The following is a 12,787-nucleotide window of genomic DNA, read 5'->3' as shown; positions in this document are numbered from 1 at the left end:
CTGCTTTAAACTGGATTATATGAGTCCACACTGCTAGATAATCTGGGACAAGCAGAAAATCTGGGATCAGATCCTAGGCTATAGGGCCTGTCTGGAAGGGCTCCAAGTGAATCTGAAGCAGCAGTTCTGGATTTGTCTGTGTTGTGTGTTAACGGAGGGCGAATATAATGTGCTCTTTCTGCTTTCAGTCTGTTCCCCAGGATTTTATGGCCATCGCTGTAGCCAGGCATGTCCTCAATGTGTACACAGCAGTGGTCCATGCCATCATGTAACTGGACTGTGTGATTGCTTACCTGGTTTCACAGGTGCTCTTTGCAATGAAGGTATAAATCATAATAAATCATGTCAAATACACTATTTTCTTATTAATGTCAAAGTTACAATGCAGAAGGTGATTTTGTTGTTCTTAACATCTTTGTCCTTACTTTGCATGAAAACCATTCTGTATTAAAATACAATTACTTTTTCATTTTTACAAATGGAGTTCAGTCAATTACTCGATTATATGGCAGTTTTGTCAAATAATAGGGAAAGTGGGAATCTTCTCAAGGCAATTTGCTCTTTATTCAAGGATTTACCTGGCCAGTAAAAATGTGAGCAGGAGCATATCTAAAGGTAGACTAGAGTGGACAGAGGCTTCAGAGGAAAGAGGAAAGAATTGGAGGCTTTGATATAAGCAGAGAAAAGGACAAGAGTGTGATGGAGGAACTAACTGACAAGGAGGAAGAGGGGACAAAAAGGAAAGAAGCCTGAAAAAACATTAGATGAGGGGGTTAGGAAAGAAGCAGCAGAAGGTAAACCATGAAAGATAAATTATAGAAACATTTCAACTGAAGTAATATGAAAGAAAAGGAAATCAAAAGAAGAAAGGATGAGGGGAGAGCCAATGGGAGGAAAGGCCGAACAATGTTTGTTTGGATAGAAAAGGGATGTTTAGAGCAACTATTATTTAGAGCAACATTTAACAACAAAACAGAACAGAATAGGATTAAGAATAATAAACTGTAAGCATACCGACTTTTCATGAATTCTTCCATTGCTTTTTGACAGTGTGTCCCAGTGGAAGGTTTGGGAAGAACTGCGCAGGAGTTTGCACATGCACCAACAATGGGACTTGTAATCCAATTGACAGATCTTGTCAGTGCTATCCAGGCTGGATTGGTAGTGACTGTTCTCAGCGTAAGTGAAAGCCTTTTCTTTATTCAGAAGTTTTGTTGAAACAATGGATCACAGTTTGGCTCTTTTAAATTTTCTCCTAGATACCAAGGAGTACTTAGCTCACATGTCTGAGAATATTTGAATTAGAGTTTTGCATAGCAATTCCATTTTAAGTGTAGTCTTAAAATTGCTTCTAAGCAATAACCATTTTGATTGTATAGACAAATAGCTTTAATACATTTTATACAGATATTTGTGGTTCAAAAAGCTGAAGTAACGGTTAGTCAGGTTTTCACAATTAAAGCTTGCTTTATCCAATGCACAGTTATCCTCAATAGGAATATTTCTCTTTCTCTATAGATATAGATTACGGACTTTATCCCATACTCTTCCCCCCCCCCCCATGCCATTTCTAAACACTTAGAATCCATTGAGGATATGATTCATGACGGAGCCCTTCCCACTACGCAGGGGAACTTCCTGTCATCATGCTTTGTTAGGGAAAAGTCTGAAACAGTCCAAAAAAGGGGTTGGGGAGAAGACGGTCAGAGATTGGCTTCTCGACTCAGGAACCAGGATATAACTTGAGACAAAACCCCAAAACATGTGGAATAAGAGCTGTCAAATTTGCCCAGGTTGAATTGCTTCATTGACATGTGTGTGTGTGTGTGTGTGTGTGTGTGTGTGTGTGTGTGTGTAAGGGTCATTCCTGTGGCTGGTCCCTTACCAAACACTGACATTTCTCCCCCCCCCCTCCCAAAAAAGCTGATATCTCCAGTTTTTTTCCAAAGGTTTACTTTCTTAAAAAAATGGTGGGGGATATGGAACTTACCTTGCTGGTGTGATAAATCTGAAAATGGATTATTTCGGGAGAAAAGGCAAGAATGAACAATCTGTGATAAGCCATGACAAACAGAACTATTTCCCCCCATGGGGTAGAGTCCATAAAGAGCAAAACAGTGTAAATCAGTTCAAGTAGCACTGAAGTAGTACTTTTCTACATAATTTAAATGTGTACAAGATAAGTAGAGCCACAATTCTAACATTAGCAGCAACTCAGCATTTTTATGTTAGGTGAAGAACTGTTATGAGAAGAGTGGATGAACTTGCCAATTTTGGTTTTCCGGAGTTTCTCATTTTTCCAGGTTCAAATCCAGTGTTTCTTTTTTTTTCTGTATCAGTTTACATTAAAAACAATCTGCTCATTGAAACTGCTGAAAGAGGTAGTTTTGGGGATTCTTGTAACTAGGTGAAAGTGGTGTCCGAGATTTTTTCAGGTTGAGAAGTATACTTATATGTGAGCTTGCGGAGATTCCTTGTTTGGATTGTAATGTTCAGCATTCTTCCTGCTAGAATGGCTACGTTTTTAAGTTGTCATGCCCTATATACTCATGTATAAGTGTAGAGATTGTAATCAAAAGAACAATCCCAAAAACTGGGTCAACTTATTTATGGGTCATTATGAGTATTGTTCCTCAATTTTATCAAAAATGGAACTGTCCCTTTTCTGAGTAGCGTAGTGAAAGGCAAGAGTCTAATCCATCCCAGGAGAATGCAAAAGAAGCAGCTACCCCCTCTACTCTCTTTGCTGGTGAGCTTCTTCTGGCCTTTTTAAATGCCTGGGTGAGAAGATAGTGATGGTGGAGAGGCAACTGACCTCTCAAACAGCATTGGTGCTTTTCCATCTGTGTGGAATGACCCTCAGTGTATCCACAGTCATATCAAAATCCATAATTTTGGTCCCAAACCTGCCCTCGACTTATACCTGAAGTCAACTTATACATGAGTATATGTGGTACATTTTCCAATCTTGCATTTACTAACATATTTTTTCTGGTCTTACCTTTTATTTTTCCCATTCTGCTTCATTATTCTGAAGAACATTATGCAAAAGATTCCAGGCTTGATTCCCCCCCCCCCCTCCCAAATTAAGTGCCAGTATGGCTGTGCTCTGCGTATGATCGCAGTTGGAAGATCCTACAATGAGTAAGATCTTCCAACTGTAGTTTAATTAACTCTGCTTGAATCAGTCGCCAAGAAATTAAGTAAGTTCTTGACAAATATTAGTTATAGCAGATGCTACTGCAAGCTTTCAGTAGTTCAGTCTTGATTATGTTTTACATGCAAAGTTTAAGCAAAAGTTACATGAATATCAGTGGTATGTAAGAATAAAGAGCATGGAAAAACTGTTTTATTTTCAAGACAGTACAGCTCCCTGTAATAAGCCTCATTGGTTCACATCATTCTCAATTTGATTAACAAATGAGTCCCATGAATTACAGATTTGATTGTTTCATTATAATGTTAGGCTTTAGATGATATAAAAGACAACAACCTATGTCTAACCTAGGTCTTACTACTAAACACACTGAAACAGTGGAGGCTTGGAAAGGCAATACCTAAATACATTAATGTGATTCTGCTGAAATTAACAATTGGATTAAGCTAATATTAGCAATGTAGTACTACACCAGTACTGGACTTTCCATGGTGTTATTTTCATTTTAAAAATGAAATGTTACTTTCATATAAAATGAAATTGTGCATCTTTCTTTTACAAGAGTTACAAGGAGGATCATATCAAAACATTTTTACGAGTAATGTTGATGTTTATTTTCATAAATTAATGTTTTGAGACTTTAAATCTCTAATTTTGGAATTTGTCAGTATTGTTTGTTGTTGCCTAATGGTTCATGTTCTAGTATTTCCTCATAATGGGTGATTTCAGTAAGTAACTTGTTGTAGAAGTTAGTAATAACTCCAGCGTGACTTCCATGAAGACTTTAAAAAGGTTTTCACAGTTCATATTTGTAAGGGCCCTCTGCCTAGTACCCTTAATAAAATAATAATAATTGAAAAATATAATACATTTGCTTAAAAACATCAGTGTTTCAGAGACCTCAAATAGATCTGAAAGCATGGATTGAAAGTTGTTTACTTTATTGTTCTATAAATAATGAACTATGACATGGAAAGAATTATTGATTGGTAGACTCATGAAAACAAAAATTAGTCCTCAGGCAATATCTGTAAACCTAACCTCATTAGTAAATTCTAATGAAGGCTATTCTGCATACTGAAAATGTATTTTGGCATTGGCAGTATGATTTAGTGTAACTGCAGTCTCCGATAACAACTCTTTCCCATTGTGTTGTTGAGAATTTTGTGTCATAAAACTTATTATGGTTTGTCACCCTGATTCTAGCACAGAGTAGTCTCCATGGGTCAAAATAATCACAATGGCTTTAGATCGTATAATAATCACAGAGTGCACTGACAAGTAAACCACTTCAGCTAATTGAGTTTGGAAATTGATCACAGTTCACACTGTCTGGGAATTTGAAAATGTGTTTCAGATTGCCTTACTGTAGAATGGGGTAAAACAACCCAATAATCATCCCTGTATTCATCTCTGGGGACACTGTTTTGGCCAGTTTTTCAGGCACTAGCTGAGTATCTTGTGTTTCTCTAACCATTGAAATTCACACAGTTCATATAGTTTCTCAGCCAGAGTTAGACATACGTGATGTCTTTCATCTCCCAAGAGACAGTTACACATATGCATCTCTACCCATCAGCTCTCCAAAATATGCATGCTCTATTTATAAAATATGATGAAGAACTTAGGAGTGATGTTGGTGTTTCCAAACAAGCCTTTTGACATGTTGTTGTCCTGGCTCAAACAGAGATTGGGGATGAGGATCTCCAGCTAATTTGGATTCTTAAAATTGGTTGGTTGTGTGCTTTCAAGTTCCTTCTGACATATGTGATTCCGTCACGGGGTTTCTTGGCAAGATTTGTTCAGAAGGGGTGGTCTTTGCCTTTCTCTCAGGCTGAGAGAGTATAATTCACCCAAGGTCACTCAGCAGTTTTCCATGGCCAAGCAGGGATTAAAAGACAACTTTCCAAAGTTGAAGCCCAATGCTCAAACCACTACATCATGCAGGCTCTCATCCTTAAAATATTACTTGTTTATTCCTAAACCTGACACTTAACAATAAATCTTCCATGTCCTCTCACACAGACCATCTATATCCTCACTAATCTCCATTCTGTAATGAAATTAAAACACAAACTGTATTAACTACCATTCATCAACTGTTATTCACCATCTAATGCAAAGCTCTTCAAATAATGCACAAATCAGCATTCACTCCAACATTTCATTCTTTGCCTACCTCAACAGTTTAGACCTATTAAACATGCAATAAATTAAACAATATAGCTTAACACAAGTCCATGGCATCATATTGACTTACTGAGGCACCGCTGTTCTATGTTTTTGTCAAAAAGACTAACTGATTTATTTGCATTGTTTCAGCTTGCCCTCCTTCTCACTGGGGCCCAAACTGCATCCATACCTGCAATTGTCATAATGGAGCTCGCTGTAGTGCCTATGATGGGGAATGTAAATGTACACCAGGGTGGACAGGTCTCTACTGTACACAAAGTGAGTTATTCCCAATATTTATCCATAAATAGTATAGATCAGTGTTCCCCAACCTAGTGCCCTCCCAGATTGCTGGATTCAGCTTCCAGAGCCCTCCAGCCAACCATGCATCTAAGGGACACCAGGTTGGGAATGGTGGTCATGCAGCAACAGAGTTGGGAGTAAGTGATAGGAAGTTATAATTCAGGGATTCTTGTCAGAAAACAGAAGAATTGGTGCACACTTTTATCTGCCTTAGGTTTTTGTTGCATCTTGCACATTTCATATTGCACATATAGTCAGCCGTCAACATTTGCTGGGGTTAGAGACTATATATATATATATATATATATATATATATATATATATATAAACCCACTTTTTTAGCCACTTTGAGTCTCCTTGTGGATAATAGTAGTAGTAATAATAATAATAATAATAATAATAATAATAATAATAATAATCGTAGTAATAGCAACAACCTCTCTAGGATTGTCCAGGTCCTTCAACACAACTTTGTGTCGTCCACCTTCCTTCAACTGTTAAACATAGACTTGCACTGGAGGACCTAGGGACATGAAGAAAACAATTTTATCAAATCTGTGAATAATCAAATCCACAACAGTTAAACTCATAAATGTAGAGGGTGACTATATATATTCAACAAGAGCTGAATTTCCTTTGCACTGACTGCTAGTTATAGAAAAGACCTCTTGCAAACATTGAGAATGAAAATGTTCTCCAGCTATGCTTATCTTCTGAAGAATGTTAGCCTTTCATACATTATTAGAATAATAGGCAACTGTGCTGTTTCACAAAAAACTCTGTAATATCAGGAAGATGTATATACAGCCTTTTAACTGTTCTATACTACTTGAGTCAGCAGTACTCAAGATTCTTGTTTCCTGATTATGAATAATGATCTTTTTACATGTCATATGTCTTCCTGAGGATGAAATAAAATCTTTATATGAATAATATATGTTATTATTTACTGTTTCATGTTTTAGGAGCATATGAATAGAATGTATGCCCAAAGACTGTGGTTCCTTATTCAAAAGCTTTCCTTATCTCTATCTACTTGTAATATTAGTCAGTTTCAAGATTAACACATTTATTATAATATTACTTTTCATTGAGTGCTACTTACTTCATCAGATGAATAGAGCATTATCCAGAGTTTTAGAAATATAAAAAGCACACATGTTTGGGGTTGGTATTTTAGATAGTGGAGTCAGAGAAAAATTAAGTGCAGAAAGTACTGATGGAGACAGTTGTATTATTGACTAGATACTCACAAAACTGTTGCTGATGATCAAACATCCTGACTCTGGGGAAGCCAATTAACACAGGAAGTGCATTGCTAACATTACTTCTTCTTGGAAACCATTAAATACAATTTTCTGAATAAATATGCATGCAATTACACAAAAGATACCATTACTTCCATTAGACTTGCTTAGCAATATGATTTATATTTTCCACATAATCATTTTAAAGTAATATCAAGTTTTAATCTCTTGGCAAGATTTTAAAATGTGTATGATTGAAAATATCAATTCTTTATTTCCATTAATGTTCAATACATTATTAGGAATGACAATATTTTCTTCTCTTGCAGGATGTCCTTTGGGATTTTATGGAAAAGACTGTGCATTAATCTGCCAATGTCAGAATGGAGCTGACTGTGACCATATCTCAGGGCAGTGTACATGCCGTACAGGATTCATGGGGAAGCACTGTGAACAGAGTAAGTTGGGAACAATTTTCTCGGATATACAGAAGAGAGAACATTTATGTGGTTTACCTCTTCTTAAAGTGCTTTGAATACATGATAATGCATGTTGTTTTTATGTGTGGTGTTCAAAGCTGGACAATGAAGATGGCTGCTAGGAGAAACATCCACTCATTTAAAATGTCATGGTGGAGGAGAAATCTGTAGATAGCATGAACTCCCAAAACAACAAATCATGGCTCCAGGAGTAAATTAACCTGACTAAAATGAGTAAACCGAGCTTGTCATACTTTGAGTGTATTCTGAGATAACATGATTTGGTGTGTTTGGTAAAGCTGAAGGCAGTAGGAAAATATGAAGATTGCGTTGCAGGTGGACATACTCAATCATGGAAGCTATGGCTTTGATGGCAGGGCTGTCAATAAAAGAATGACATTTAGAGACCTCATTCAGAGGATTGCTATAAAACAAGGCTGAGTTGACAGCAATTATCAACAACAAGGTGTTTTTCACATGCAGAAAAGCTGAGTACAAGTTGAGTTTCAGAGAGAGAGAGAGAAATTGAATAGACTTGCAGTTCCGTCTAGTGCATACTGAGTTCCAGGGAAACTTCATAGTAATAGCATTTCGGACTAAAGGCTAGACCCTAAATCCACTTTGTTGTCTCAACTACTGTGATTTTAATGAATGCTAAGTCATGCACCTGATTCACATTGCTGAAGCCTAAAATTAGGATAGCACATTTGTGCTTTTCTGCTAATGAAAATGAGCATGTGGTGCAGAGGCTTTGCCCTTGCTGTTTCTAAGTAAGTTAATAGTGTTCTGTGAAAAAGATCAGATTGAAGAGGATCCAAATGGACATGATTCCTCCTTTTCACCAATGGACAAAATTCCAGACTGTCAGTTATGGCACCGCATTATCAACCATTGCTGCCAGTCTCTTCCTCCTGGATTTATATATCAGGATGGGAATAGTGGGACCTGAGGCTACATGTGCACCCCAAAGACGGTTTTTGCTGCCCTCAACTCCTTCAGATTCCTTAGCCTACATTTATTTTGACCAAAATATAATAGTGAGTTCTCTCCTGAAATCCTTCAAATATAGACATTTTGAGAAAGACACGTGCTTCTCAACATTCTCATATCCATCTAGAACTCTACTTTTCTTTTGCCTGATGCTCTCCATTATAATATTTGGCATTGCTCTGTGAGTTCCTACATCAGTTCCTACAGGTAGTTTCTTAGCCAGGCTGTATCCTTGGTTTCAGAGGAGGTTTCCCAAAAGAATACTGTTAGCTCTCCAGGTTGCACTAAGCCTTTGTTTAAATCTTACTTGATTTATCTATATTAAACATGTCAGATTTTGCTTGATTTCTTGTAGACCTGAAATGATTAAACATTGCCATCTGGTGGTGACAAAACTTGCACTGTGTAAAGAGTGCAAGACTTGAAAAATTGTGGTTTTCAGTAACCAGTCTCCCTTCACAAACAGACACACACTCACACACATATACCAATTTAATCTCAGAGCTGTATGTAATAAAGTTTGGCTGCCAGACTCTGTCCCTGTACTGTTCTCACGTGGGAGCACTGAAAAATCTTACTCTTTGGCTTTGACTCAAAAGACTACAGAGCACTTGGGATTCCTACTGTTAGGTGCAGAATCAAAAAGCTCTGTAGCCATATGGCACGGTGTGTCTTTATTTTCAGTAGATGACAGTTTGACAGTCCCAGATGTACACACTGCTGCTTTACTGCATTATGGTCACTGTCAGAGAGAATGCCTATGATCTGGCATGCAAACCTGACTAGGTTAAAAGACAAATTTGCAACTCATATTTGTCATTTTGTACAGAGTGCCCTGCAGGTACATATGGCTATGGCTGCCGGCAAATATGTGACTGTCTGAACAACTCAACTTGTGATCACATCACTGGAACCTGTTATTGCAGCCCAGGCTGGAAAGGGGCACGGTGTGACCAAGGTAATATTTTATTCCCAAAGGTCTTTTGAAATGCTGATTATATATGCAGTGCTATAGCAAGAAATCCAAAGCTGAAAGGAGGAAGAAGAAGATGTCAAATATAACTGTTTGAATTTGAAAACAATTACAGAAGACTTCAAATCTTTCTAAAATATCTTTTGGTACTGCAGCCCTCTACATGGGTGCTTATACGAGATAGTGAGACAAGCCAATAGTGATTTTGTAGTCTTAGGTGTGTTTCCCCAGAGATCATTTACACTGTGTCCAAGGAGGCTTCTTCCTAAGCAAGCATGAATGATGGGTCTAGTCAAAAGTAACCCAGTGATTTTACTGGGGCTTCACCCTCACTAGGTAGGTAAAGATAGGATGAAAGGCTTAACTTCTCATTCTTGCTTAAATTGTCCTGAGTATATATGATGTAAATACTAGGTCGCGTTAACATCCTAAATAGAAGTTGAGTGGCAGTATGAGTCCTGCAAGCTTCATTTCTGGAAAGACACATGCTCCCCAAGTTTCCTTTTCCCGTTTAGAACTCTACTCTTTTTTGGGGTCTAATGCTCTCCATCATAACATGACATGCATGAAAATAGTTGATATTTTTTCACATTAATTTTTGCTGAAATAATAAAATACCACATTAAACTTTACAACATATTTTACATTATCAAAAGGCAGATACGTAAAGTAATAATACTATAATACAAGTATGGTATTGATTTGGGAAACTGTGGCAAAGATGATGGAGTGCTTACATCTTTGTGAGAAGTCAGAATATCTAGAAATGCTACTGGAGTTTCAGATTATTAAAAAGCATTGCAAGTATATAATTTTTATGCAAATATATAATTTTAAGAAGTGCAGAACTTCAAAAATACTCAGTGTTATAATTTATTCTAATTGATAGTTTAAGCATAGATTTCAAGAGCTTCAGAGTGTGTGTCATCTGATCTTCTAGTATGTCTTCAAATGTCTACATAAATTGATGTTGAGAACCAAGTTTTAAAAACTGCACCTTAAACAGTGTCTTACATACATTCTGTAATATATTTCTTCTGTGCATTTATGGACTGGATTTCATTTCTTGTTTTTCAGCTGGGGTGATTATAGTGGGAAATCTGAACAGCTTAAGCCGTACTAGTGCTGCCATCCCTGCTGATTCCTACCAGATTGGGGCCATTGCAGGCATCATTATTCTTGTCCTTGTTGTCCTCTTCCTGCTAGCACTATTCATCATTTATAGACAAAAACAGAAGGGCAAAGAAACAAATATGCCAGCAGTTAGCTATACACCTGCCTTGAGAGTCATCAATACAGACTACAGCATCACGGGTAGGTATTCAGTGGTGTGCAAGTGTTAGTAAAGGACTTTAGCAGAATTTAGTAAAGACTGCATTCTGCTTTCTATGACGTTTTCAAATATTATTATCTGCTAGATTGATCAGGTGACAGAGTAGCTTTTGAATATTAAAAAATTAGAACTGCTTATTATGTGCACCATCCTCTATTTCCACCTACATAAAATTTTGTAGGTAAAATCTCTGTGCAAAAATCATATTCTGTGGATCACTACATTTTCCCATAGTACTTAGTTGCATTAGCATCTAATGTGAATATCTAAGTAAATTTCTTATCAAGATGACTTAAGGAGGCTCACTTTAGATTCCTGTTTTAGATTCTCAAGTAAGGCAAACTCAGGTTAGCCCAGCCATAATTAATATTCCTGACTATAAACATCTTTACAGTTGATTAAGAAGGAGGGAGACGTGCAAAAGTAGCTGGCATTACACTGGCTTGTCCTACATAAAAAGTTGTGGGGAAAAGAGAATATATTTATTTTTTGTTTACATTTAGTTTAGAATGTTGATAGCACATCCCAAAAGAAAAGTTGTGAGGCTATGAGTAAAACTAAGAACAACTGAATTAGAAACCAAAAGTGTAGAAATGACCAAATGTAGGTGGGTTCCTATACTCATCAGGCTGAGCCAACACAGCCAGAATTTAGGCACAATGGGAAATTTAGTCCAATAGCATTTAAAGCATTTAAAGGAGCCCCTGATGGCGCTGAGCTGCTGAACTTGCTGACCAAAAAGGTCAGAGGTTCAAATCCAGGACGCAGGGTGAGCTCCCACTGTTATCCCCTGTTTCTGCCAACATGCAAATGTGAGTAAATGAAAACATGCAAATGTGAGTAAATCAATAGGTACCACTCTGGTGGGAAGGTAACAGCACTCCATGCACTCATGCCGGACACATGACCTTGGAGACTCTTCGGCTTAGAAATGGAGATGAGCACCAACCCCCAGAGTCAGACACAACTAGACTTAAGGTCAGGGGAAAACCTTTACCTTTACCTAGCATTTAAAGAGATGCTGATTTACCACTTTAGGAAAAGAAGACATAGAAATGCAAAAAATAAATGAGGGTAATCTCCATTAAAAGATGTAACACAGTGGAATTTGCTGGTTTTCAAACAGTGGTTCCCAACCTTTTTTTGACCAGGGATCACTTTGACCAGGAACCACTCTCCAGCATTAGTACTAAAAGTGTTACAAATCAGTTTTGGTCAACTTTAGATTCGGTTTGGTTATTTAGGGTGCTGATTCAGAAATTGTATTGGATAGACCATATCACCTCTAGTTTCTGATATAGAACATAAGCCATCCAGTAGTCGCCATCTGCCCACCCACAGAAAACCATATTTAATCATCTAGAGCTGATGTGGTCTATTCAATGCAATTTTCTGAATCAGCCACCCAAATAACCCCAGGAACAGGTTAAAAATGAAGACGGAGGGAAGAGGAGGAGAAGCAGCAATCAGGAGGCTTGTCGTCATGCCTTTTGTGGGTAGTCAGCCTCTCCCCTCCCGACATCCCTGTTGTCTTGGCATTCATTGCAACAGTGTAGTAATAATGAGGTTGTGGACCATATTTTAGTTCTTGGGGACCAGTGGTGGTCCATGGACCACAGGTTGGAAACCACTGGTTCATAGAGAAAGAGACCAGAATTAAAGAGATGCATTTTAGAGACAGAAAATAATAGATATGTAATGTATCACATAAGTTCTTTTTAATATCTTTGTGCGTATGTGTTGGTGGATATTTCAGCTATTTCTTGAGGTTAGTGGTATAGCATAAAGTGGGTAATGATACTCATTTTTCTTTCCCTTTTTCCATCTCCAGAAACGATTCCTCACAATAATGGTGGAAATGCTAATAGTCACTACTTCTCCAACCCAAGCTACCATACTCTTACACAGTGTGCAAACTCAGCAAATGCCAACAACATGGACAGGATGACTATGACAAAGGTTAATTTTTTTCTAAACAAAATACAATAATAACCTGTTCTATTTGTATCCAGCAATTTCTTTTTCTTTTTTTGGGGGGGGGGGGTATTTTGCATGTGTAAAATATCATACCTTCCATATGTCCTTTGCACTTGCTCTCTTAAAAAATGTGTTGGTCCTTTACCAGCTTTCTTT

At 37.4% G+C, this 12,787-nt stretch overlaps 1 protein-coding gene across 5 annotated transcripts in view; it reads left to right on the top strand.

Moving 5' to 3' along the window:
- Nucleotides 1-12,787, top strand: part of megf10 (multiple EGF like domains 10) — a 131,790-nt gene that overhangs the window by 112,386 nt on the left and 6,617 nt on the right. For 4 of the 5 annotated variants that reach the window (XM_008103103.3, XM_008103102.3, XM_062972131.1 and 1 more), the window contains 7 exons: nucleotides 189-323; nucleotides 1,051-1,179; nucleotides 5,480-5,608; nucleotides 7,209-7,337; nucleotides 9,178-9,306; nucleotides 10,399-10,635; nucleotides 12,486-12,613. In XM_008103103.3, coding sequence (XP_008101310.2) covers nucleotides 189-323; nucleotides 1,051-1,179; nucleotides 5,480-5,608; nucleotides 7,209-7,337; nucleotides 9,178-9,306; nucleotides 10,399-10,635; nucleotides 12,486-12,613 — 1,016 coding nt within the window. The remainder of the gene's footprint in view (nucleotides 1-188; nucleotides 324-1,050; nucleotides 1,180-5,479; nucleotides 5,609-7,208; nucleotides 7,338-9,177; nucleotides 9,307-10,398; nucleotides 10,636-12,485; nucleotides 12,614-12,787) is intronic. The other variant, XM_008103104.3, reaches the window with a different exon arrangement.

Source organism: Anolis carolinensis, chromosome 2, assembly GCF_035594765.1.
Source record: "Anolis carolinensis isolate JA03-04 chromosome 2, rAnoCar3.1.pri, whole genome shotgun sequence".
NCBI classification, from domain to species: Eukaryota; Metazoa; Chordata; class Lepidosauria; order Squamata; family Dactyloidae; genus Anolis; species Anolis carolinensis.
Note: the sequence above shows the minus strand (reverse complement) of the source record. Positions and strands in the feature narration are given on the sequence as shown.